This window comes from Falco naumanni, chromosome 10, assembly GCF_017639655.2.
Source record: "Falco naumanni isolate bFalNau1 chromosome 10, bFalNau1.pat, whole genome shotgun sequence".
In the NCBI taxonomy this organism is placed as follows: Eukaryota; Metazoa; Chordata; class Aves; order Falconiformes; family Falconidae; genus Falco; species Falco naumanni.
Genome location: NC_054063.1, coordinates 15,308,599 through 15,335,938, shown reverse-complemented (window position 1 = coordinate 15,335,938; position 27,340 = coordinate 15,308,599). Strand labels below are relative to the sequence as shown.

The following is a 27,340-nucleotide window of genomic DNA, read 5'->3' as shown; positions in this document are numbered from 1 at the left end:
TAGCCCTGATACAGATGAAAGGATGGTCTGTTCATATTCTCCCCCTTAGCTTCATGCAGAACAAATGCATTAACTTCTTTGATGTTCTCCAGAAGCTTTCCAGCTTAAAACACTGTTTTGAACTTGCCTTCTCTAAGCTGCATGAATGAATCCTAACCACAAAGTCTCTCCAAATAAAAATGAGGATTATATTTTGGTGAGACAATACTTCACATTTCTTCCGCCAAGTCTCTTTACATTTTTCCTCTAAGCGTCTAGTAGACAAGTGGAAGTATTTTACCCACATGTGAAATACATGTGAACATGTGAAAAAAAATAACAATTTTTAAAAATACCAAACGAATTACTCAAGTATTATCAGGGCATGATCTTTATTTGTCCATAAGTGTATTTCTTCAAAAGAAACTCCAGAGCATTAGGACTCTGGGTTCTCTGTGCAAAGTAACTTGTTCCTGTGTTTACTGGAAGCAAAGTCCCCCTGACCCTAGTGGGTCGTGGAGGTACAGAAAGAAATTTTATCTAGCCCTTTCCCACTTCTCATCAGCTGAGACAGAAACTTCTGCTTTCTAACAGGCACCAGATAGCCCAATGTTAGGGAGCCAGGGGCAACAAAAAATCAGATGCTTGTTGCTCCTGCTGCAGGCAGTTAGGCTGCTGACTGTGAGAAGCTGTGTCCCCAGCCCTGCAGGAGCAGCTGAAAACTGGGCTTGATCCGAACTGGGCACCTCTGCATGCTGCTGGTATGTGCAGAAGGCAGGTGTTTGGCATCTCCTGCAAAGTGGAGGGCATGTGGGCAGTCCCTGTGGTGCTGCAGTTAGGGCAGTTCATCTCATTTGTCTCATCAGCTGCCCGCTCTTGTGGCTGCAGCCAGGTGAGAGCACAAGAGGCATTATCTACACAGGCTTCATCTCACCTAGAATGTTCTTGCTAGCAAGCTGTGTGAGCAACCTGAGCTCAAACTGAGCCCAGCTATGTTAGTTCTGTGAAGTGAGTTGTGTTTTCTTAGGGTACAGCAGAGTTCTTTATGCTTTGAAGTACCATGGCATTATTCCTAAAGGCCATATTTGTTTCCCAATATCCTACGTGTGACTGTAGTTAGAAGCAGCTCAAGTATCTTGATATGTAAAAGGTTTTTGTAAGCTTGGCGCTCCCTTCCTAAAGGAAGGGGGAAAGCGAGGAGGAAGAGTTAGTTTCGGGAATAGTATGTTCTAAACTTAAAATTATTTTATTCTCCTGTTTATGGAATGTTGTCACTAGCACTAATTACATTGTTATCAAGGAACAGGTTTTTATCAGTTGTCTGTCTTCGGTACCTAATTATGCAGTGTTGCATCTGCATTGGGCATGTTAGTACCGCTGGACTTTGGATCTGGCTTTCTTAATCTTATCAGGATGGTTTGTTACAGCCAAGCATACACAGACAGTAAAGTTACTCTGTAAAGGTGTGTGGGATATCCACAGTAGTGTTTGCAGAGGTGAATGCTCTGCTGGCCTCTTCCCTGTACAGGCCACAGCGGTCTTGGAAAACACGGTTTCACCCTTGTGCAGGTGCTTTGGAGAGGCTTAAGAACTGTACTTAAAATGCGAGGAAGGGCATTAGGCTGCTATTACTGGTCTTCACTAATGTGATTACTTAGGTTGCTTCCCGCTTCCTTCTGTGACTGCAGAGTGGCATTTACGGTGGTGTCACAAATTTATGCACCAGGTCTAGCTTTCTAGGTTTGGACAGTAAGCTGAATTTCTTACAAGTACATATTTAAAAAAAAAAAAACCCACAAAACCCTACCAAAAAACAAACCAGTACTGCTCTAAGGGTACGTTTTGTCCATTTTAAGCCTTTGTTGGCGTCACGAAGGTATCCAGTATTTGGCAGGGAAAGGGGGGTACGTTGATTTCCTTTTTAAAATGGTTGGTTTAAGTGACTAGAAAGTACGGTGTGTTCTCATGGTTTCAGAGAAGGTGGTTTATAGGAAGAGAGCAAGGTGGGAAAATGAGCGTAATTTGTGTTAGAGCACTGCAATTTATCACACCAAGTCTATAGTAAGGAAAGATAAGTAAGATGACCCTTTGGCTCTGTCTGTTATTAAGCTGCACAGCTAGAGGAGGAGCAGTCTGGTGGCACAGAACCCTTTGAGCTGACTCACTTGGCTCCCTCCAGTGTTTGCTGGGGAAAGAACACGTGCCGGTATGCTTTCTTTGGAGAAAATGTAATCCAGAATAGCACGTAGCTTTGGATACGAGGCTTGAATTTCAGCTTTCATGTAGCACTTGCAAATGTAATCACAAATCACCTTTTAATTGTATTGTTCTCTATTAGACGAGCAGGTCTGCAAATGAGTGCTGTGGTGTGTTTGTAGGCAGGTTTGTGGGATGGGTGAATTAAAAAATAGTGCATGGGATTGCATCTGCCCCCAGCATGTGCTAGAACTCGGGAATTATCACATTTGCAAGTTTATTTAGGCCAGCGTCTAATTTAATATCTAATAACGTTTAGAAAATCAGATGTGACAGGTAAAAATGCAAGGCTGTTAACACAGGAAAATATATCAATACATCTTAACGTAGATTTAAGGGCCCTGAAAGCTACTCTTCAGTCTGTATTCATTTATCCAAGTAGTTTATGCAAACTGAAATGCAAATAGGATAGCCTGCTCCTCACAGACATGCAGGAAAAAAAAATTGGCTGAAAACTACAGTGTGTTTGAAAAGTGTCATGTAAGACTTTTCAGTAGAGAAAACATTACACAGCACTGCAGGTTTTAGCTAGAAATAAATCAGTAGTCTAGGGTAGTGCATTCTGAAGAGGCTAAGACATTATTTAGTTTAACTGGTAGTTATTCTGGCAATTCTTCAGCAAATGTTATGTAATTAAAAGGAAATTAATTCAGTCTCCCAATAGGAGCAAAAATTCTGCAGAGAAGAAGGGGAAGAAAATGTTCTTACCTGAAGACACCACCTAGGAATTACTTGGCAAAATACAAAGTTCAAGGAGAGTCTCAAATTTACCGAGGTCATGCAACCACTGTTCACTGCCACAGGCAGGTTCATTTATGTCTGTAAGGAATCTACACTGACTTTATGCAAGCCGCACATATGTAAGCTTACACGAGATGACTTGTTAGTCTTAACCTAGTTTTACAGTTCCGTTGTTTGTGAAGCACACTGAACTGTCTGTAATCAGTACCTGAACATCTGTATCGGGCATGATTATTAAACTGCTAAATAGACATCACTATACGCGGTCAGCCTACCACATGCTTCCAGATTTTTTCATCTAGTTTTAACCTTCTCTTAAAATTATAGCTAAACTTGAACGGTAACAGACCACAGACACCGCCTCCTGATGAGTCAGAAATGCTCAAGATGCATGACTTCGTCTACTTGGCTGGTTAACAAGATTGCACAGGTTTTGAGCCTATTCCTAACAAATAGGTTTCCTGTTTCAGTGCAGTTCCCGACGTGTTGTCCTCACTAGGCTGGCCCACACTCAGCAGCGGCAGGGTGTGCATCAGCTGGTTTTTGTCTGTTGGTCTGCTTTCTTTTACAAAGGTCACATGGCATTAAGGGGTTGTCATCAGGGCAGTTAGGAGGAGTGAAACTCCGTAACTCAGTGAAGTCTTCAGTAAGTGATCAGTTAGTTGCTGACTTCATCAGTTAATAAAATGTGTTTATTTCTCTTCAGGAAAGAAGAAGAGAATTTGAGAGCAATCTGCAAAAGGCTGGTTTAGAACTAGAAACAGAAGACAAGAAGGTAAAAAAACCAAACCAAACCAACAACCAAAAAAACCCCCAAACCCCAGAAAAATCAGGACCAAAGAAATAGACCTGCAAATTACTAATTAATGTATACCACTTTGTTTCTTTGAGAAGAATTATATATTATTCTAGCGGGTTCCAGCGGAGTATGACTAATTTAGGTGAAACAAGCTTAATGTGTTTATTTTTCCAGATATGTTCATAAGAATTGTGGAAGCAAAGTAATTTTGAATCAGGAGGAAGTGATGGCTTTTGATTTCAGCACAAAAAGAAAGCAGTTCCAAAACAGTGGTGACTTAATTTAAACCCATGTCAATGGGAAGTATGCTCACAGCTGAATTTAATCCCTCCTAGCAACTGGTAACATGTTTGGAAGTCAGTGAATGGATTAGCGTATGCCCGCTGGATGTTGTCATGTTGAGGAAGGACCCTGGTGGAACAACTTGAGGATGTTTGATTAGTGTTACTGTTTTGTTTAATAATTGGAGAACACGGGACGCGGACTTCCTCAGTCAGCATGCTCTTTTTTTCTGCCCGAGTGGGGCAAAGCCCTGATGAGGTTCAGATTCTATAACATCCGTAGATGGGGATTCACTGAGCAACACGTTAGAAATACTTGGATCGCTGTGTTCTCCTGCGTGTGAAAAGGGACGCTAGAAGAACATGCACTGTTGGGTGAGGCCTATGATAAGATTATTCCTTATTATAGGTGTGAGGCTGTAACGGATCTTGGCTCTTGTTGGCAAATCCTTTTTGCAAGGACGTTCGTAATCTCTGATCTGCTGGATGAAAACTGCCGCCTCCAGGACAGGGAACAACTTGACAGTCCAGCACGGCGGCCTGCAGGATGCGCGGGCTGCCAGGTGGCCAGCCCTGCATTGCAAACCCTGGTGTTTCCAATGCACTCAGAGATACGTAATAATAATAATAATAATAAAATATTTATATATACCCACACACAAAAAAATCCCCCTACCTCCCCTTCTTTTTTTTTTTTAAAGAAAGCTTTCAGAAGTATGTAAAAGGCAATACATTTTGTATAACAACTATTTTTATAAATCTTGCCGTAAAACACAGTTTAGTTTGATGTCTGATTTACCTTTCCTGGGGCAGGAATCCGAAGATGGCAAGATTTATTTTGTCAAGATCCATGCCCCGTGGGAGGTTCTGATCACGTATGCAGAAGTGCTGAACATTAAAGTTCCGATCAAAGAAAATGACATTCCCTCAATGGTGGAGAACCCCCTGGACTGTATGCTTGCACCGCTCAGGCTTCCCAAGGAGGTGATGCACCCTGAACCAGACTATTTCACAGCACCGTTCAGCAAGGAGAAGCAGGAGCTGTACCTCATTAATGATGAGAGCACTTTCTTCTCACCATCCATGAGAAACAGAATAGTACGTAGTGAATTTGCCTACTTTATATTTACATGGGGATTTACATGGTCCTGTTGGAATATTTATATGAGGAAGGAGTATATAAACTGTGATATCCATGGGTAAATATGAGGGAGCGTAGGTGTCTGGACATCTTTACTAGAAATCTAGAATAATATTTGTTGTAATGGATCTTCTGGATGTCTACAAGGTAAGTGTCCGCTCAGCGGTCTCGTACAGGTAGGGCCTTCTGGAGAAATGCTTTTTGCCTTTGTGTCTTGTTCCTGCAGATTACACGCAGTGCACAACCATTCTAGGTTTTTGTTAAATGGCCGTAAAGCAGGAAAGGTCTGAATTCTGTGTTTGAATCACAGGTTAATTATATTCTTACACGTTGCCCATATGGAACAGAAGAAGGGAAAAAAAAATTCGGGATTAAGAGACTGCTAAATAATGGCACCTATTCAGCTGCATACCCTCTTCATGATGTAAGTATTTTAGCTTTCTGGTCCCTTGAGCATTTCCAAATGTTTTTCTCTTTTACCTACTATGACATTTGCTGTTTCCAGCAGAAATGAAAATGTGCTCAAACCTTCCATTTGTCCCAGACATAGATTGTTGTTGATGATACACAAGATGTATCTGCCAGCCCTCCTGTTTGGCTTTGATGTTTGTGCTGAAATGTTTCTTCCTGTGGATGAGTTTGTAGGATATACTGATGTGTCAGTCACACAGTTTGTTAAGAGACTTATTCCATAGTATATTCCTATAATGTCTATGGTACAGATTATCCAATAGCACATTCGAAAGATTATAATAAGGAGTGAATGCCTACTGTAGATGCATTCATTCGGCAGTGTGTGTGTATACAGGGTGTGTACATACGTATGTTGTAGTTACACAGTAGTGCATACTACCTGTAGTTAGATAAATACTTTTGGGATCATACCATGTTTGGACTGAAGTCAGATGAGTTGCGTGAGCCCTCGTGTTCAGTGTGGGGTGATTGCTTGTCAGTCTCCTAGTGAGCTTTGAGCAACTGCAAATATTGGAAGTGTGATAAGGATGGTAAATACTGTAGGGTCAATTTTTTAGTGCAATGTATGTGGATTTGACCCTGAAATCCCTTGGAGAAAACAAGAGAGAGATGGGTTACTGTATTTTACAGGGGTTTCTCATATTTCTTTTTTTATTTTTCTTCTGAATATTGTTTTTAAGTGGTTGCTTAAATCTTAATTTCTCTGCTTGTTTTTAATAGTTATTTCAGATCTCTCACAATGCTTTAGAGACCTTAAATTGCTTATTTATATTTGTGAATTCTACCAAAAGGTATTTTTAAAAACTTTATATAGATACATATTTTAAATGTTTTTAAAATTTTTTCCTTCCTTAGAGAATGAAAAGAAACAGATGAACTTTTTAGGTTTTCAGGGGGAAGTTCAGCTGATCAGTCTCTACACTGTAGAAGACTAGTCTAAGCTGGAAAGTACTTTGTACTATTGGAACTACCAAACCCACAGATAATAAAAAACAGTTGTACAAGAATCTATTCTATACAAGTACAACCAACCATAAATGTTAAGAAATCATATGAAAAAAATTCCAAAAATCATGAGACAGATTCACAGATCATTGTCTAAAGAATAACTATTTAATCTTTTAAAATATTTTTAAATGGTAAGCTTTAGGCTGTTTGATTTCCATTTAGAAACCAATTTTCGTGCTTTTCTTTGTGATTTAGAGACGTTCAGAAAAAAAGGAAAACCCAAGATCAGGCTGAATATTTGACATAGCCAAATATTTGTAAAGGCAGAGTTCTGCAACACCAAATAAAATCACAAGAGCTGTCAGAAACTGTGGTTATTTTGTGCTGTTCAATTTCTAGGAAACTGATGAAGTTCCAAAATTTTCTTATTGTTTGACAGGTAGATACATGATGGTGATTAACTACTGAAGTTAATTAGTGTCACAATTTAATTTTACATGTCTTTGCCTTACAGTTTGAGAAGCCACAGCATGGAGTATATATAGTGCTATGGCTGGAGTCAGGAAACTTAATTTATATCCCCTGGTTTACATCTCTCAGTAAAATGCTTTTGGCTGTGCAATTTGCAATGAGACTGAAGTACAGAGAACAGGATTTAAATCTGCATTATTTTTACTCGAGTAAAATAGTGGTTTCTACTTCAGGGAAGCTTGAACTTCTGCAATTGCATATGCTACACCAGTGTGAAGGAACAAACCATTCACTGCAGTAATTTACCAGTGCAAATGAGTATGTTCTACCACCACAACACTGGTGTAACGCAACATAATGTGGTTACAGTACAGACGAACTTAATGTCTAAGACGGATACATGTTTTCTGAAAATGTATGTTACTTAAAACATTACACATATAAAAAAGGGTTCTACTTAAATAAAGCGGTGAAGTAGAGTGCTAACTTTGAAATTCAAATCAGTTTCATTGGCGCAATCTTAAGAGGGATGCATCATCATTAATATTTTTTCTTTCAATGTAGTATTTGAGTCTGTCGATGAGCTGTTTTGGCTTTACTCTGATTTGCTCGCAGTGCCAGTACTGGAAAAAGGCAAACGATCCGAACTGTGACAATGAGAGGTATACGCTGTACATGGAGTGGGCCCGTTTCTTGCGGTTCTACAAAGAACAGCCTTTGGACCTTATCAGGTAAAATGCTGACTGTGTTTTATTATGTTTTCTTGGTTTTCACTGTAATACGACCCACCAGAGGTTTTTACTAGCAGCTGGAAAAATGGTTTTCTCAGCAGCATCTTTCAATCTAGCCAGTGCTCCTGGGGTCAGGTACATTACAGATAATTCAGCTATAAAGGAACACCTATGTAGAATACCTTGCATTTTATAACCAGTATTTGCCACAATTTTTAAAGATTTATTTTTAATTCTGGAATTTTGACATAGACATGAAAAAACACTGATAGAATCCATTTTGAAGCCTGTCTCTTAATTCAGTACTGAACCCAGTTTTAAACTGACCTTACCCGAGATCTCTTTGATTCAGCTCATATGATACAACAAAAACGTTCGTTTATTCACAGGCTCCAGTTGCCCTGTACACAACCAGTTGTATTTCTGTGAATTACCCTTTCGTTCTAACAACATAATCAGAACTGTATAATTGGTATAACTCCTTGGGAAATCAAAAAGTTAATCTTTGTTTATATTATTCTGTGGGAAGGAGAGTGGTTTTTTTATAGACTTTTTTTGCACTAGAGCTTCTGCTGGGAGGAAAAAAAAGAGTCAGAAGAGGCCACGTATTTTGTTTATTCAGCTTGTGTAACTTCTCACAGCTAGCTTCAGATCTCATTTTTCCAGTGTACATCAATGTATTTACTCTTCTGCTAAATGAGAATTTTGCCAAGTGCTTCATTTTGACTCTGGCCAGTTTGCTCTATTGCAATCTTAAAGTTTGTTTTGTATTCCTATTAATTGCAATTATTTTTTTTTTTTTTCATTCAGGAAGTACTATGGTGAGAAGATTGGGATCTATTTTGCCTGGCTAGGATTTTACACTGAGATGTTATTCCTTGCAGCAGTAGTTGGCTTAATCTGTTTTCTTTATGGCTTGTTTACAATGGATGAAAATATGAGCAGGTGAGTGTAATGTTGAAAATCTCCTGGACTTAAAATGGGAAAAGCTAAGCAATGTAGAAAGAAAAGCAAGTAACAAGATTTTAAAGCTTGTCAGAGCTGACGAATTTGTTCTTCAGCTATCTTTAACTAAAATGGTGGTGGACAGCTAATGCAGAACTTGTGACTATTAATTAGTCAGACAATTTGTAGGTGAAAAGCAGTATTTTATTGCCATTTGGCAATAGCTTTTTATATTGGAGTACCTGCAATACATAAAGTCTTAAGAGTACCACTGACATCTCAGAATTGTTTGTTTCAAGTGTTTATTATTGCCTTAAGCTTTTCTATTTTAATCTGTCTTATGGAGTAGTCTGTTGACCATTTTGTGTACGTCATCGTTTGTACTAACTACCAGAAACATGAGTACAGGACAGAGCAGCAGTGTTCTTCCATCAAAGAGTGATCGGGTACCTCGGAAGCCAGAGTTTGCTTCTTTTTAAATAAGCATTGTATTTGTTTCTTCAAGGGTCCCAAGATTTACTGTATTCAGGGGTTTGGTGGGGAAGAGGGTTGACATTTCATTGCTCACTGTTTTTTGTGAGAAGGCTTCCAGGAAATTTTAACCGTTAAAGGTGAATAACAGGTTAAAACTCTCAGCCATTCTATTGAATAATGTAATTTTGAGACTTTGATTTTAGCTAGGGTCAGAATTCATATAGGAATACTGCTATACATGTTCATATTTCTCTGGATATTAGAGGACTACTGTAGGATTGAGAACTTAGCCCACTGTAGTAGTGGAATTTAAGTAGCACATTTTACTGTAGATAGGAAAGCTGAATTAACACCTCTGCTTTTAGAAAAGGTGTTTTGAACCCATTACTAACCTCATGAGAAATAAGATGGTTTATATCTCACCCGGAAGCAGTGCAGGTGCAGTACAGCTCCTTGGAGACTTGTGATTTGTTACTGATAGAATCAGAAAGCCCACACCAAGTGAGCTGCTAGTTCTCCTTCTGGCAACTGCTACGTTTCTTGACTTGCCCTGACCAGCCACAGGTTTCCACTGGTGAATGTGATAGGACTTGGCATCTTCTTTGTGAAGCTGCAAATGCTGAGCTTTGAACAAATGAACCTTGTAATTTACTTTTCAAAAAAAAAATTTCTTATAGCAGCTCTTAAGATGCTGTGCAAACAGATACTGTACAGTGTTTTCCTCCTCAGCAAAGAAATCTGTGACCCTGCAATTGGAGGAGAGATCATCATGTGCCCTCTTTGTGACCGAGAGTGTGAGTACTGGAGGCTGAACACCACCTGTGCATCCTCAGAGGTCTGTATCTGGTTCTCCAGCCACTTCTCATTTTTGTTCGTACTGAAAGCTGGTTTGGTACTGATTTGTTCCTGTGTATTCTGTTACAGTATTCCCATTTGTTTGACAACGTGGCAACTCTTTTTTTTGCCATTTTCATGGGCATATGGGGTGAGTACATCTGGTAAGATTTATGTCAAGCAATAAGGAGATCTTGGCCAAACTGCTGAGGGACGCTGGAAGTGGGAAGAAAGGGAATAATGACTTTGCTATAATATCCTGCCACAGATGCAAAAGTGATAAAAGAGTAAAAATAATAGGAATTTACAGAGTAAAAAAAAGCCCAAACAAAACCCAGCAGATATCTAGGATATCATAGCATTGCATACTCTTAACTACTAACATTTGTTCCTTTCCTTCGTAACCTAAGATGGAGCAGTCTGACCTTATGCAGTCCTTATAAGAATCCTCTCTACTAAGCCCTGCACATTATCAGTGTCCCTGTGAGGGAGCAGAGGCCTTTCACTGGATGGTGGTCTGTCACTACCACTTTATTAGCAGTGCTTTTAGAATGACAATTATTTGGCTTTTATTCCAAAGAAGTTCATACATTGTAGTATGTTTTGATGATGCAGAAATAGGTGGATTTCCTGACTCTGTCTATGAGCATGGTTTCACTCCATGCGATACTTGTTCAGGCTTAAGATCGTACTGTCTTGAATACATGTTCCTGAAGTCTGTGAAGGTTCATAGATGCAGGATATTGTAGTTATTGTTTCTTATTTCTTGAAATACCTTGTATCCTGTTTCATACCAGTTGTGTGAAATATCCTGATTAACTCTTCGGTTAGACTATAGCTACTTTGTTAGCACACAGACATCCGTGTGCTAATAGAAAATCTGTTTGTGTATTTTTTGTTGCATGATCTAGCTACTAACATTTTTCATGGAGAATTCTCAGAAAAAAAAAAAAAATCAAAGCGGATGATGTTGTATGATTGTTTACTAAAGTTTCCTTGGTTTTAAGCACTAGTGTTTGAGTGACAGGGATTAGTCATTCAGGAAGTACCAGCAAAAGATTTTGGAACTGCAGAAGATAAGCTTTCCTGTCTTTGTGTAAAACTGTAAAGCCTCTCCAGTTCAAACAAGAACAATCAGATTACTAAAGGTTTACATGTTAAAGTAATTTATAGAGGGCTTTGTAAATGTTATATAGTATTATAACATTTATAGTTTTTTGGTTTATGTATGAAATAGTTCCCTCTAGTGTTTTAAAAATGCCTTAAGCCAGCCTCATTCTTGATCATATGAAAAGCATCAGATATTCGCTGTCTTTAAAATGACTGTCATATCAAATAATCATCAAAAAGCAACAGAAATCTTCAAACTTACTACTTGAAAACATTTCTGCTTATTTTAATAGTTGTCCATGTGTTACAGGTTTATACACAAGCAATTGGTTGAATTATCACGTTCCTTTGTTAATTCCGTTTTTCTATTTGCGTATGAAAAGTAGTTAAACTGTAATTGAACATGGTTGTTGCAACCATGGAAATGCTCGTATCCTGTCTTGGCATCTCTCTTGTCATCCACTTTGGAAGTTCAGTTAGCTAATAAGTTACTTAATCCATATTATGGTCTTGGCTGTGAACTGTTAATAGGTAGTCAAAAACAGATGGGTCACACTGTGAGGGTAAGCAATAGACCACAAAATAGAAGCCAGTGCAGAAGTAAGTTTAACTTGGTTCGTAAACATGTTAATTTCTCCCTTAACTGTGTTGTAACATATTGCAGTTACGCTTTTCTTGGAGTTTTGGAAGAGACGCCAAGCTAGACTGAAATATGAGTGGGATTTGGTTGATTTTGAAGAAGAACAGCAACAACTCCAGCTGAGGCCTGAGTATGAGGCAAAATGTACCCAAAAAAAGAAGAATCCTGTAACTCAGGTAACGAGCGTGCTGGCTTGACATGCATGCAAATGTAATTGTGCACTGAAATTTTGGTAATGTGTGAGTTCTGTCTCAGGAACAAGTCTGTATCTCATGGCTAGGTAAAGATTTGTGTGACACACGTTAAGCAATACTGCGTTTACATTGGAGCAGGGCAGGCCCTCAGCTCTTCCATCTCCACGGAGCAGTGTCTGTGACAGCAGGGAGTTTGGCTGAAATGTGTAGAACGTGATACCAACCACACCCTCACTGAACACAACAGATTGCATTGAATATCAAAGCAGAATTTGGTAACACACGGTTTTCTTGCTGAAGGCATCCAGTTGATGAGTGCTGAGGTGTGTGCCCTTTGACTGGCATCAGAGGTAAACACTTCACCTGCTGAAAGCAGCATAGCTGTGCTAGCGTCAGTAAATCCAGGGGTCTGTTTACCCTGGCACAGCCATTGCGGGGTGGGTGTCCTGCTTTCCAGTCTGAAGGTAGCAGTGAGTGGAAGCCATCAGCACGATGGCCTCCTGCAGGTGACAGGCATGCCCCACCTCTTGGCCCATGGCTCTCTTCTGCAGATGTATTTTGTTATCTAGGCTTTTGACACAGAATAAATGAGAAATGGGGGGGTTGCCTCTGGGGTGTGTGCATAACTTCGGTTATCCTCTGCTTTTAATTTCCATTGGAAACTGAAACATTAAATCAGGAATACAAAGGGAAAGTTTGAAGCTTTCACTTGGCTAACACCATCTTTGTCCTTCACATCTCAAGGTAGCAGTCTCTGAAATCTTCACACCTTTAAAAGCACACATTCTCATCCCTATACATATATATGCATATGCATATAACATATGCAGAAGCAGTTGTCTTGATCTGAAGATACCATAGTGGGACTAGCAGTGCTTTTACTTCTGATACAACCGCTTTGGGGAATGCTAGAGAGATGAAGGTTGCTGCAGCCCTTTGTCTGAAATCTAATTGAGATACAATTAACCACGCTATTTAACTCTGTTAAGTGCTCTATATAAATACTTACTAGAATTAATTGTCTGTCTTTAAATTTAATTTAGGTAGGATTTATTTGACAAGTTTAAGTATCAGATGGTTACGTTGCAATACAACATCTACCACCTCAATTTGATGTATTTTTAAATCAGTCTTCCTCATGCTATAAATGACTTATTTTCACTAGTCATTAAGTACACTTTGGTAACAGAAAAGAAATACAAGCTTGGCCAGAACATGGGGAGAATCATTGTTATATAAGAGTAGCCCTGTCTTTCAGGGCTTGTCTCCTTAATTAGCAGGAAACCTATACAGTAATGGTATCTCTTGTGAGAAAAAGTTTTTCTGTCGCTCCTTCCCCTTCTGCACATACAGCGTTAATGCAGTTCTTCGTAAACCTGTAACTTGTACGCTGTACAGATTACACAGAGATCTTTGATAACCATGAGCCATGATTTTGAATGTAGCTCTGCTGAGATACTGATTTCTGCATGCTCAGGAAAACAGTTTCAGGTAAATCAATTTTTCATTAGCTAGTTTTGCTAATTGAAAACAGATACCTGCCTGTTGTGTGTTGTTTGCTAGCTTGCATCCCTGTGTACGCTCAGGTGCAAAACCTCCCCTTTCTTATGTGGCTGCACAGTGACCAAAACCAGCTAAACCACGGCGGTTCTGCCGCAGTTGAAGGAGGGAGCAGGGGGAAGTGACACGGGCAGTTCACGGCCCCTGTGTGCTCTGAAGTACCGGGCTGCAGCAGAGGGTAAGGTGCCAGGACGGGGAAGTCATGGGCTGACTCCGACAGTGGTTAGGTACAGCATGGACCACAACCTGCCGTCTGGCGAGGGGAATCAGCTGGAGCAGGGCACGGCCCAAGATGGCCTGGGTTAGATGTATTTGTATAATTGTCCTGAGGGAGAAGATTTGTTTCTCAAAATTCTTGCAGATGTCTTAGGTAGAATGGTTTATTTGGACTTCATTTAGAAAACAGAAATTGGACCTTAGTGCATTTTTCTTACCTCAGAGTGAGATACTGCGCTGCTCTGTGCTTTCTAAGCAGGCATCAACAATTACCATGAAAATGCAATGACTGTACAATCCTTTATTTTATGAGACATCAGTTTATTACCTTGGTGGATTTTCAGAAGCTTTTGTGTGGCAGGGTTTAGCAGTGATCCTTACCAATATGCAGTTGCAGCAAACCGTACAGGTTAGCCACACGGTAGTGCAATTTCCTTTCATTATCTAATGTGCAATACTGAACACATGAAAGGACAGTGCTTCCAAATGAGTTAGTTCTGCAGACTGATAAGGTAATATGGACACGGGTCACTGAGTTTCTTGCGTCCCAAGGCTGGCTTTGTTTCACTCTTAAAATTATTTCCTCATTATTCGTGGCTGTGATTCAAAGTTCTACATGCACTGAAACAGAAATTGCCCATCTTGAGGCTTTAATTAACACCTCATTTGCTCGTGGTGCTAATATATCTGGTTAGGTCATGGCTAAAATCTGGTTTTGCTGATTACAGTACAATTGTAATTTACATAAATAATGAAGCATTCCATTTATACTTGAGCTCTGTCATTGCACATTAGTGCCTACAGTTCTAAAGTAGAAAACTTGTTGAATAGCCTAGAATATGTGAAACATTTGTTCTTAATACAGAATGTATGTCTTATTTGTTAATACAAAACAGGGATAAAATGTTATGAGCTTCTGTAAAGCCATCTGATATCTATGCTTGTATCTTATCTGCAGCTGGTTTTTATAGGTCTGTTAATAGAGCCTTTAACTGTTATCATCAGAAAACTTGTGACTTGAGACTACAGTATTGGTAATTGCGTGTAGTAAGTATACTGAGGCAGATACAGGCAGTGTGTCTCTCCTGGGAGAATAGCACGTTACACTTCAAACGAAATCAGGGTGGTCTGAGCATGCTGATTGACTGAGGGGTGTCGCCATCAAGAAACAACGCTTGTAGAACAATTGCACCTGCATGGTGGTGCCAGGGAGAAACATACAGCTCAGGGCAGCAACTGTGTTCAGCATAATTACACCACATTATACCAGTGTGTTTGGCACATTCTGGACTTCTGTACAACAGAAAATAAACTCCCTTCAACACCATTTTACAGGTTCCGTATCTTCTGTTGTCGAAACAAGCATTTTCTAGTTCAATATACTTATTGATAATATACTTAATATTGTCCCCATCTGTAGTAATGGATGCCCCTTTGTCCAAGAGAAGTGTAAGCATGCTACGATGCCTTGTCCCAAAGATTTATCAAATCAGATTATATTTTACTGAGTCTTCTTCCACTAGCATTAGTTCTTAAATAATCCTTTTTTAACACATGTAATCTGATATTTTAGGAATTAGAATTGGTTGTGAAAAAGAGAACTTTACACGAACATGGAAAGTTGTTCATGTGCTATATGGGGATACTTTCTTGGGTAAGACCTAGCTGCCTGATGCTGTAGCAGAGAACAGCAACTAATACAGCCATTTCTTCAATTAAAAATGAAATTGAAGGAGTGGAGGAAAAGGCTCTCTGGCTGTGTGGAAAAGCATGGCACATCCAAGTAAATGATCATTTTAAGAAACCTCAGCATGAAGAATTTCTTAAAATTGAGTCCGGTTTTGGACTCAGAGCTGAATGGCAGCTGCCCTAGCACTACAGAAACAGTTCTGGCCTGCTCATCTGATGAAGAAGTTGATCTTTTTCCTTCAGCTACCGATTGATCTTTGCAAAGGTTTAACCATTCTTTCCAGGTACTTTCTTTAGGTTTAGCATTTTTATGGCCACTTCTGTCCTGACCTTATTTCCCACCCCCAGCACATTCAAAATCATGTCTTGTCTGCTCTTTTAGAGAGCGGGGGGTTGTGAATGGATGTGGGCACTTTCACACAGCTGATGAGCGCGCTGTGTGCTGCTTGATGTTAAAATAAGATTATGGATCTGTGAACTGTGCTGTGCTTGCTTGACTTGTTTCAGGAGATGGAGCCTTACTTGCCTATAACTAGCCAGGCTGTGCGATTCTGCATCTCAGGAACTACAGTGTTGTTCTGGGTGAGCATCTTTTTGAATCATCACTTTAACATCTATCAGAGTTGCTGATCATCACTTGTGACATTAACACAAACTGGTTTTATTAATGATATTAACACATGCTTTTATTTTTGTCCTGCAGATTTTTTGCTGTAATGCAAAATGCACTTCAATTCAGATTAAAAAAAAAAGACCAGACCTTGGAAATATGTTATTAATCAGTAATTTGATTGGACATTTTAGCATAGGAAGAATTCTTTCTCTGGGTTATGTGCTGAACAAACCATACTGAAAAGAATTGTAGTAAAGAGGGGAAAAAAGTATTATTAACTACCATTAAATATATATACATTCCTCAGTTGAAATATCTGCAGAGTGAATTTCAGGGTGGACAATATAAACTAACTTCACCCTTCCATCTCCATTTCTATGAGCCTGTATCCTTCTGCACTATTTTTTTTTTTCTTTTTTTTTTTTCCTGTTGGCATTGGATCTTCTGCTTGTGTTAACAAAATAATTTTATTGAGTTTAATGTGCTTGTGTACTTTGCATTTCAGATCTGCTGAACTCATACCCATAAAGAATAAAATTTATAAAGTATAAAGCGTGGTGGTTTACAACTTCTTTCAAATGTTGCATGCTTGTAGCTGTACTAAGTGCTAAGTGTATTTCAAATCTCTGTTGTTTTCTTAGGTGTCTCTTATTATAGCTAGCATGATCGCTGTGATTGTGTACCGTCTTGCAGTGTACGCTGCCTTTGCCAGCCTCATGGAGAACACTCAGACTTTACAGCCCATCAGCGGATTGCTGACCCCTCAGCTGGCAACTTCAGTCACAGCCTCGTGCCTGAATTTTGTAATCATCATGATACTGAATTTCTTATATGAGAGAATAGCCATCTGGATTACTGATATGGGTAAGCAGTGTACTTGAAGACTAAGCTTTTAAAGAATGACTACAGGGAGAACCCATCTAGAGATGCACTACGTGGTTCTCAACTCAGGCACAATGGGACCGCTAGGACTGTAGACTACTGAGTCTGTAGCTTGCAGCAGTGACTCAGTTGTATCCATGACCCTACTGAACATTTTCCTTGCATTTCAATAGTTACCACAGGCTGGTTTCTCTTAGTATGTTTGCTTATATCCAAACTAGTCTACAGAGACAACCACAGTTCTGAACATAACTAGAAATTATCATGTCTTTAATATATTAGAGCCACTAAAGCAAGATCAAACTCTTGATTTAGCAGTATTTCAATTAGAAATCCTGAAGATGTTTTTTTTTTTTTAATCTATCACAGCTTTCACAGCCATCTTTACAAGAAAAAAGACTACAGAATGATATCTTGCTTAAGGGGGAAGATAGGAGGATGGGGGATGGGATAGGACAGTGCATTTTTCATTATTTTTTTTCTGAGCCATTTCCCTTAGCTATGGCTTTACAGATCTGGAGTTACACAGGCTGAAGACAGAGATGGAGCAAGCTGAGAAGTTGGGCATGAGATACATTATTGTCGCTGTTGGTAGCGTTGCCTACAGTAGGCTCACTCCAGAGCTGGAGGAGCCAGCAGGCAGGCCCAGAAAGATCTATTACTTTTTTTGTAGCAAATTTTATGTTTTGATGTTGCTTGCTTGCTGGAAATACCCTTCCCTAGAGCTCTTCTGAAGTATTTGATTTTGTTTGCCCTTAATGATTTAGATGTACAAGTCCCTGCAGGTGCTTTATAGAAAGAAATAATCACAGAATATTTAGCTTGAGGGCAGGGAGAGCTGAGAGTATTAAGTATTTGTAGCTTGTACAGCTGTCATAAAAATGGTTGGGTGATATTTTGAGGTCTTACAAGTGGAATCAAGAATTGAAAGGTGTTTCTTGCAGATACTTAATGGGATGTTGCGCTGGGTTTATTTTGATTTATCATGGACCATCTCCTATCTTGGAGATCTGTATTGCTTATCTCACTTGGCCAAATTAGACTGGAGAAAGACAGAACAAGTAATAAGTAAAATTCCCCCTAGCAAAACCAAAACCAAACAGAAAATCATCATTTTTTTTTAATCTTCCTTCAAGAGCACGAATTATAAGCATGAAGGTGCAGCAGTGTTGTTTTGCTGCTTGCAAGTGTGGAGGATTGATTTCTGGAGTTCTCGTCACCGAGGGACAGTAGGTTTTATGTCGGGGGGCTGCTGCGCTCCCCTGGCGGCCCCGGCAGCCGCGCCTGGCTCAGGCTTGAGATGTGCTTGGGGCCAGGGCGTGAAATGGCAGGAGTTCAATGACATGAAAAGTTCAAACTCTGTTCATACTTGAATTCCTTAGAAATGCTAGGCCAGATTTTGCTTTCAGACATGCAGGTGTAACCTACCTCCAGTGCTCTGAACTGTCTGTCTGTCTGACAGAAACTTTTGAACAGCTCACTGACAATAAAGATGTTTTAATGAACTACAACCTAGGCAGACTGCCTCACCTGAGTGCTGCCTCCTCTATACTGCAGTCATGTTAGGTTCCCAGCAAATAATGTACTTTCTTCTGTCATGAAAACTTACACCAAGCTTGGAAACGTTAGTTTACTCGTATATATAAAATAACTTTACTGTAGGGCAGGTGAATTCAGCACGTCTGCCAGGTCATGACCAAATCAGAGGGTCCTGGAATACTTGAGGTGTATTTTCTTCCCCCTTTTCCCAGCTTGACTTGGTTATATGTTACCATGTAACAGGACATTTTACCAGTACGGTGCTTAGGGCTTCCTGCTACCTTTTAAAAATGTAAACATTGTGGAGAATGTGATTACGAAGGCAGCAAAACCCTAAGCAAAAGTGCTGAATGATGATGTTGGTGATGATGTTCAGTACTGTTGAGATGCCTGTATCCTTCCCTGTTCTTCCCCCCCTGACGAGCCTGATCTTTTAGGGGCACAGGGCCCATCCATTTTCTGCTGATTTCAATGTTACACACAAACAGCATATTGAAAAAATCAATACTATAACATACTTCTGTACCACAAAGAAAAAAATCTTTTATGATGTGCATTGTCAACAGTGAAATTTTCATACTCCAAGAGACCCTGCTAGTTACTCTTTGAGATTCATCTTGGATCTGCTAAAATAGCAGAAGATTTGGGGATAGACAAGTGCTAGTGGACAGTACAAAGAAGGGAAAACTGGAGCTTATAAAAGTTTCAAGAATTAATTTCATTTGCCTGCCTACTCAGAGAATTGCATTGTAAATTAAGGGTAGGGTATTTGAGAGCAGGAACACCATCTGCTCAAATGTTTGTAGGTGTTTTCTTTTTCTTTGGGATATAAGGGCACAGTGCATGATGAGTATTTATGAATTTGTATCCTTCTAAAGACAGTAAAGGAAAACAAAATTACTGTTACAGAGATTCCCAGAACTCACATGGAGTACGAGAACAGGCTCACGATGAAAATGTTTTTGTTCCAGTTCGTCAACTACTATTCATCCTGCTTCTACGTTGCCTTTTTCAAAGGGAAGTTTGTTGGTTACCCAGGTGCCTACACATACATGTTTAATCGCTGGCGAAATGAAGAGGTAGGACTTTGTCGATTACGGTTGATTGAATTATAATAAACTAGTTAAACTCTTTATCCCCTCCAACCTGCCCAGTCCTAAATTGCCAGCTGCAGGTTTGGTCTGGAATGAGCTGGACCTCAGCTGGCTGTCCTGAGGCTGATGGAGGGGCTTCCAAGGATTCTTCCTGCTGTTGCTAGTCAAGGAAGCACCAGCAAATCTGTGCACAAGAAAATCTGTGGCTGTCAGTCATAAGGGTGAAAAATTGTAAAGCTTTTCTTGCCCTCAGTTCTCCTGAAATACCAATGGATCTTGCCATAAGTCTTGAAAGTGATCCCCTAGGTTGAAGAAAGCTAATGTAAATGGAAATGGTCTCTGGCTTTTGGGTGTCTTCATTAGCTGTGTGAGGGACGACATTTTCAGAGAAATGGTGTGATAAAAGGCACATCTGTAAGCTTTTGCTTTTTTCCTCATCTCATTGCTAATTATGCTGTTGTCACAGAGATGAAATGCAGGACTTAATGTGAAGTGTTGCCTGGGAGTCAGTAGTACGGGAAAAACTTAATGCAAAACACAAGGAAGTAATGCAGTGCACTTGCTCGTAGGTTATCTCCTAATACTGGTCTGGCTGCTAAATTCTTAAGATGGATTCAAGAAAGAGTTGAAACTTTAGTGTTGTCAGCAAACAGCAGAGACCAGATACTGGCTGGTATTTGAATACCTCTGGTGTACGGCTATGAATAGAGAGCTTGGGTGCTTGGTAGGTCCGGGTTGGTCTGGTGTTGAGCTGAATGAGCGCCATAGATTCACCTTGCTGGGGCTGCAGGGTGGCTGCTGCACGCAGATGCTGCTGCGCCGTCTTTGTGTATCTGCACAGTGGTCAGCCTGAAGCATCTCTGAATTACATTACACTGTCTTTTAAGTGGCCATTACGTTTTGGTGTGTGTTTTATCAAGCACGTTGAGCACTGAAAGCCCTTCTATAACAGCCTTCCTGAGAGGATATCTTAGTTGGTAGTCCAGATGAAAATTAAGTACTGTCTTAGTAAGTTTGAAGAACTCTTTTTTTTAATTTATACAGTAGTGGAATATAGTTTATGTGGGTAGTGTCCATTATTCCTGTCTGTTAACCCCCAATTTGTCTCTGCCAGTGCGATCCTGCGGGCTGTTTGATAGAACTGACGACACAGCTTACCATAGTCATGGCTGGCAAACAGATCTGGGGAAATATCCAAGAGGCCATTGTACCGTAAGTTATCCCTTACAGCAAGATGCCCGTGTTATAGACAAAAGAAATTCTTGGGATGAGTGGTAACAAGCAGAATCATAGAATCATTTCAGTAGGAAAAGACCTTTAAGACCACCAAGTCCAACTGGTCACAGAGCTGGGTTGAATCTGGTGCCATTGGCCTCGGCCCATGGGCCCAGCCTGCCCAGCCCCCCTGCCGCCCCCCCAGCCTTGTGCCCCATCCCCGGCCGGGGTCCCCTGCAGCTGGCTGAGGGCGCTGCCCCCCTGGCCCAGGCCGTGGGCAGAGCCATGGCACAGGGCTGGCCCCAGCACGGAGCCCTGGGAACACCCCGTGTGCCCGGCGCCCCCGGGAGGTGGCTCCATCCACCCCCGCGCTTTGGGCTCGGCCGCCCGGGCAGCTTTGACCCCAGCGCAGAGCTCGCCCGCCCGGCCGGCAGCAGCCGCTGGCACAGGGGGTGCTGGGGGAGACGGGCCAAAGGCTCCGCTGGGCTCCGGGTGGGCAGCACGCGCGGCCTCCCCTCACCCGCTCAGCGGGTCGCCTTGTCGTAGGAGGAGATGGGGTTTGTCAGGCAGGACCTGCCTTTCACCACCCTGCGCTGGCGGGGCCTGATCCACCCGCACATGGCGCATGACGGTGCTCAGGGTGATCTGCTCTGTCATCTTCCCCGCACCGAGGCCTGTAGTTCCTGGGATCCTCCCTGTAGATGGGTGTCACATGGGCTGACCTCCCGTCTTTTGGGACCTCCCCGGTTAGCCAAGAATGCTGATAAATGAGGGAGGGCAACTTGGCGAGCTTTTCTGCCAGCTCCCTCGGTACCCTCGGGTGGATCCCATCCAGCCCCGTGGACTTGGGCGTGTCCAAGTGGAGCAGCTGGGCACTGACCGTTTCCTCCTGGACAGTGGGGGCTTCATTCTGCTCCTCATCCCCATCTTCCAGCTCGGGGGGGCGAGTACCCAGAGAGAAGCTGGTCTGTTAAAGACAGGCAGAGAAAGCTTTAAGTACCTCAGTCTTTTCCTCATCCTTTGTGGCAAAGTTCCCCACCACATCCAATAAAGGATGCACATTATCCTTGGCCCTCTTTTGGTTGCTGCTGTATTTGTAAAAACACCTTTTGGGTTTTTCTTACAGCAGTGGCCAGCCTGCGTTCTAGCTGGGCTTTCACCTCTCCAACCTTCACCTTGCATAATCTCACAACATCCTTATAGTTGCCTGCTATATTCTGTGTTGCCTGCCTCTTCTTCCAGAGGTGGTAAACTCTCCTTTTTTCCTGGAGTTCCACCAAAATTATTGCCATATGAAGAGGCTAAGAAAAAAACCCTGTAAATCAAGCACAAATTCTGAGTAGAGTCATTTTGTAGAGGCTTTTGGCTTCTTTTTATGAAAGCCATGCTTGTAAAAGCATGTTGCTGCAAGGAGCTTGCTTAGAGAAAGGGCTGCTTGGTCTGCTTCTCTCATTTTTAACTTTTTTCTGCATATACAGCTGGATTTGTAACTGGTGGGGTCGTCGGAAAGCCAGAAATAATCCAGAAAATTTATACAGTCGCTGGGAGCAAGACCATGATTTGCAGATATTTGGAGCCTTAGGACTGTTCTATGAATATCTAGAAATGGGTAAGTTTAAAAATACACATTTGGAATTGAGGACAAGACGGTGTGTGCTGACACTAAAAAAAAAAAAAGCTTCTCAATTAATTGTTATGAGTTGATGCCATCACTTTCATCTGGTAAACAGTAGACAGTTAACTGCTGGAAATCATTAAATAGGTCAGCCTGATTAAGAACAAAACAAAACAAAAAAAGCTGCCTTTGCATCTTCGACTGCAGAGAATTTCACAGAAACGCTGCAAAGACTGTTTGTTTCCCTTGTTTAAACAGGGAACATTATTCTTGGTGCAGCCAGCTGTCTCGGTGTCTGTTCTGTTCTTGTTCCCAGGCATATTCTCAGCTGATGTCAGTGGAAATTGTAAGTATGGGATGGGTGCCAAATAGGCTGTAAGGATGGGTACTGCAGATATGAGATCTACAAACTGGATCAGGGAGAATCCGCTCAGTTTTAGGTTTGCACTGCGTAGTGCCTTGCTGCAGCCCTGCAGACCAGCAGAGGGAGCATGGGTAACAGAATAGGATTTGTCAAAGGTAATGTGAACACGCCAGCGTATGGAATGAGTTTACAAAACCTGAGAAACTAAAACTAGAAACTGAATCCAAACTAAATCTAAAAGACGCTAAACCCCATAAAATAGTATTTGTCCATTACAAGGACAAAATTTGTGGAGAAATGGATTTTTGTGTTGTATTATTTCTACAGAAATAATTTTAAATGTTCTAGATTGCCTAGAGGTGTGGAGTTTTATTATTGTCACTTCGGACATGGTAGTTCATACAGGGCTTGGATCTTGCAAAATTAATACACTCAATCAGTGTTGTCAGCCATGCCTGTTAATAGATGTCCTTACTCTTCCTCAGTCAGCACTGAAGCAGTATGCTTCAGCAATGTCCTGGGGCTGCCAAGCTAACAGGAATTTTGTTGCTTGTCTAAGATGAAGAACTCATCACTGAAATCATGGAAGAGCTGATGACTGGTGTATGGGAATTTATTTTTATTCACTGCCTAAACCAGACAAGATGTTCTATTTCCTATCTTTAAAATATAGTGGCAGTATTGGCTCTGCACCGAGTACTGTCACATTCTGTACCCAGAAACATTTCATCCCACTAAAGAGATCATTCGTGTATTCTATTTGCAATTCTTAAACTAATGTTAAGGCTCCCCAGTGGAACTATTGAATACGGAATTGGTATTAATATTTTGACTGAAGCATTAACAGTAGGTGGAGGTAAGGTTGTCATAGAAGTAAAAGTAGTTCCTCTTTTTCATTTAGGAGCGTAGCTGGTAAGTAAAAGGAGAACAGGCTTGCTCTGTACAAACTGCAGGAGAGGAAAAATAGCCTGGTTTTGTTCCTGTCATAATGCAGAAATGTGATGTATGAGTACATTCCAGTTCCCCTGCAGTTAGTGCCATTCGTGAGAGAACTGCAGCACCGTGAAAGAATTAGTATCCAGCACTGCTGGCAGCATCGTCTGACAGGACCCAGATGTCCCTTGGGTGCTGCAGGATGGCAGCCCTAAGAGACTAAAGTCTCGGGTCGGGGACAAGTCACCACTTAGCGCATGCCAGGGCTGGAGGTGACTTGTGCAGCCTGGCAGAAGTTTGCCCATAGTCTGCTAGAGGCAACTTGCGTGTTTCATTGGCATCCTGAGGGTACTTTTGTAGGGGCAGATTTTGGCACTTCTCTTTTCTCCCTTGCAGTCATTCAGTTTGGATTCATTACGCTCTTTGTGGCGTCCTTTCCCCTGGCTCCCCTTCTTGCTCTGATGAATAATATCCTGGAGATTCGAGTAGACTCCTGGAAATTAACCACTCAGTACAGGAGACCGGTGGCTGCAAAAGCGCACAGCATAGGAGTTTGGCAGGAGATCCTGAATGGAATGGCCATCTTGTCTGTTGTCACTAATGTAAGTACCTTAACTGTGCTACATCAATTTTGATTCTTCCGTGTACTCGGAATTTGCAGATTTAAAAATCAGCTGATGCTTTTTCTCCATCAGTAGTATTCATGTTATCACAAGGTTTGACCATATCTCTGTAGAGTAACCTTTGGGTGATTCAGCTTGTCCGTGTGTGGACGACACGCAGCTCCCAGTCCACATTTCACTGGACAGTAACCTTTCATTCACTTGTCTGTGTTTTCCAGCATTTTGGAATGGCACAAGCCGGTCTGAAGCTTAGTCTGATGAAGCACACTTGATTGCCCAGAGGGGACCGTAGGGGACAGGAGAGGTGGATTAATTCTGTCAGCCAGATGACATTTCTGTCTTGTCGCTATGAGGCCTGTTCTGTGGGAATTCTGCTCGTTCATCTGCTTCTGGATGCCCCTGTGTGGGGGCAGTGTCTCAGAGTGCTTTTTATACACTGGAAACTAAGTGCTATGCTGATATTTCATCTTAAGTATAATGTAGACTGCTGAGCAAAAGACTTGCCTCTTTTTAGTGTAGAATATTCAGCAGTATCAGATCGGCGAGTATCTGAGGCAACAAACCCACTTCACTTGCCTAGTGAGCAAGGTGCCTGAGCATCTTCAGTGTCTCAGGTTTCCTGGCAAAACGTGCTGGTAGCCATGTTTCCTTTTTAAATACAGCCAGAGAACATGGTGCCCCTTCTTTCTTAAAGTGATCGCACACTGGATTTGAGTTGATCCTTTCTCACAAGAACTCAAAGCCATGTCCCCCCTTTCACGAAGGAATGCCATTATCACAGGTAAAAGGCAATTTGGTGTGAGGCGATCTTTGGTGTTAGGTGCCCCTTGTAAGGGCCATTCACGTATTTTGTTCGCTGAGTGCTGGTGTTTGCAGCAGAGGCTGCAAGTCAGCATTGTTACCAAGGTCAAGTGCCCGAATCGTGCTGCTCACCCTTGCTTAAAAGATCCTGGGTTATGCCACAGCGTCACGGTACCAAAGTCTCTTTATGAATCTGCTCACAAGTTTTGTGCACCATTTCCTTAATCTCTTTCTCTGATTTTTTTTCAGGCTTTTATTGTTGCATTCACATCAGATATGATTCCTCGTTTAGTTTACTACTATGCTTATTCTGAAAGTGAAGACTCACCTATGTCTGGATACATAAACAATAGTTTGTCAGTGTTTCAAATCTCAGATTTTCCATACAGAAACAAGCCTAAAATGAATCCGGAAAACTTTGTCATATGCAGGTTGGTGTTGGTGTAATAATAAATATTTTACCACTTTGTTTAGAATACAGCATAAGAAATAAGGCAGATCTTAGTGTACTACAAATTAAATTACGTTGTTCTCATCATTCTAAAGTGTGAGAGGTAATATTTAAGCTATTAACAAGGCAGCGCTTGAGATGGTAAGAGGTCATGCCAGTAATAAAAATCACTTTTTTGTTGTTTGAGACTCTCATTGCTAATGTCTTTTTGTTTGGTTTTGCTTTTTTACTTAATCAAACTATTAATCTTTGAGTGATGGAGGAGATTTATGTCCCTAAAGTTGCAAACTTCAGCCTATATTTTCAAAGGGGTTTAGGCTGTAATGCCTAAGTGGACCAAGAAGTGTCATTAAGGGGATGTTTAGATTCCAAAGCTGAAAATGAGAGATAGTATCTAAAATCAGTTGTTGTTGTTGTGCTAAATAACACCAAGGATCTGGGCTATCCTGCTTTCATTAAAAAAATAGCCCTTTCTTGCTAGAAGAAGCATTGGAGGTTCTAGAATAATTACAAAAGAACTTTGGAGAAGTCCGTGGTAAAAAAAAAATTGATTTCATGAAAAAAAATATTCCCAAAACAAATGATCCAAAGGAAAAATCTCCAACACTTTAAGAAGCAGCTACATTTGTATGATGTATTATCTTTAAAGCCCCAGGAGTCTTTATCCTATTTGTACCTTTAAGTGTAGAACACGTACTCAAGACTGTCCTTCCATTAAACCCTGCATCTGTCCAGTGTATAAACTGTCAACGTGTGTCACATTTATTCAGCACTTGCCCATTGCTGTGTGATACATTTCCATCAGTCTGTCCTGTATGATGTGATCATTGCCTGAAAAAAAAAAGTAACCTATGTACAAAATTTCACTCCTCACGCATCCTCCTTTCTACTCTGTTGCTGTGAACATGAGGGTGTTTGCTTAAACATAGGATGGAAACAAATTGAGAGGCAACCTTTTTCTGCCAAAAGAAACAGACCATTAAAAACAAGATGAAAAGGTTCTTTAAGTGACAGCTGTATTTGCCTGTAAGTGTCACTGAGCTTGTAGTCTGTCTCAGACTGAATGTGACGTTTCACCTTTGCATGTTGTTCTGTCCAACAGGTACAGAGACTATCGATATCCTCCGGACCACGAGAGGAAATACTTACACACCATGCAGTTCTGGCACATTCTTGCTGCAAAACTGGCTTTTATCATTATTATGGAGGTATGTTCCTTGTAGTTTCTCTAGGTAGTCGCTAATGTTACAGAAAACAGAATTGCTGAGAGTATAACATAGTTTCTTCCCTAAGTAATACCAAGTATTTGTGTCCTAAGTGGTTACTGTAACTAAGTCGTTTAACTTTAGGGAGTTAACCTCAGAGTAAGAACCGTGAAAACAGCTGAGGAGACTGCTAAATTTGATCGAAACGAAACAGCATAATAAAAAAGGTCTTTATGCAGATGGAAGAGACATGAACCACCAAGAGTAGTGCTTTCACTCCTACTGGTTTCATTAAAAAGCTGTATGTGAGATGACTCTATCCAAAATCCGGAAAGCGTTTTACAGCGATGCATATTGGCCAAAAATAGCTGAATCAATTATTTGGGTAACGAGCACTTCAGTATTAAGCCATTGGCTTGCAAGTTCTGAAGGGAAAAGGGAGTTGCTAAAGTGCTCTTCACTTTTCCTACTGTATCTTACCATTTTTGAATAGCTGAGCGTTACAGCACAGCTGTGTGAATT

The 27,340-nt window shown here is 40.9% G+C and overlaps 1 protein-coding gene across 4 annotated transcripts in view; it reads left to right on the top strand.

Annotated features, from left to right (window-relative positions):
• The window catches only part of ANO5 (anoctamin 5), a 62,653-nt gene that overhangs the window by 31,304 nt on the left and 4,009 nt on the right, over positions 1-27,340 (top strand). For all 4 annotated transcript variants that reach the window (XM_040609727.1, XM_040609729.1, XM_040609728.1 and 1 more), the window contains 16 exons: positions 3,683-3,751; positions 4,870-5,154; positions 5,508-5,621; positions 7,706-7,821; positions 8,632-8,766; positions 9,970-10,075; positions 10,165-10,225; positions 11,849-12,000; positions 15,991-16,065; positions 16,738-16,960; positions 19,427-19,596; positions 20,726-20,823; positions 22,305-22,435; positions 24,135-24,340; positions 25,412-25,593; positions 26,716-26,821. In XM_040609727.1, coding sequence (XP_040465661.1) covers positions 3,683-3,751; positions 4,870-5,154; positions 5,508-5,621; positions 7,706-7,821; positions 8,632-8,766; positions 9,970-10,075; positions 10,165-10,225; positions 11,849-12,000; positions 15,991-16,065; positions 16,738-16,960; positions 19,427-19,596; positions 20,726-20,823; positions 22,305-22,435; positions 24,135-24,340; positions 25,412-25,593; positions 26,716-26,821 — 2,229 coding nt within the window. The remainder of the gene's footprint in view (positions 1-3,682; positions 3,752-4,869; positions 5,155-5,507; positions 5,622-7,705; positions 7,822-8,631; positions 8,767-9,969; positions 10,076-10,164; positions 10,226-11,848; positions 12,001-15,990; positions 16,066-16,737; positions 16,961-19,426; positions 19,597-20,725; positions 20,824-22,304; positions 22,436-24,134; positions 24,341-25,411; positions 25,594-26,715; positions 26,822-27,340) is intronic.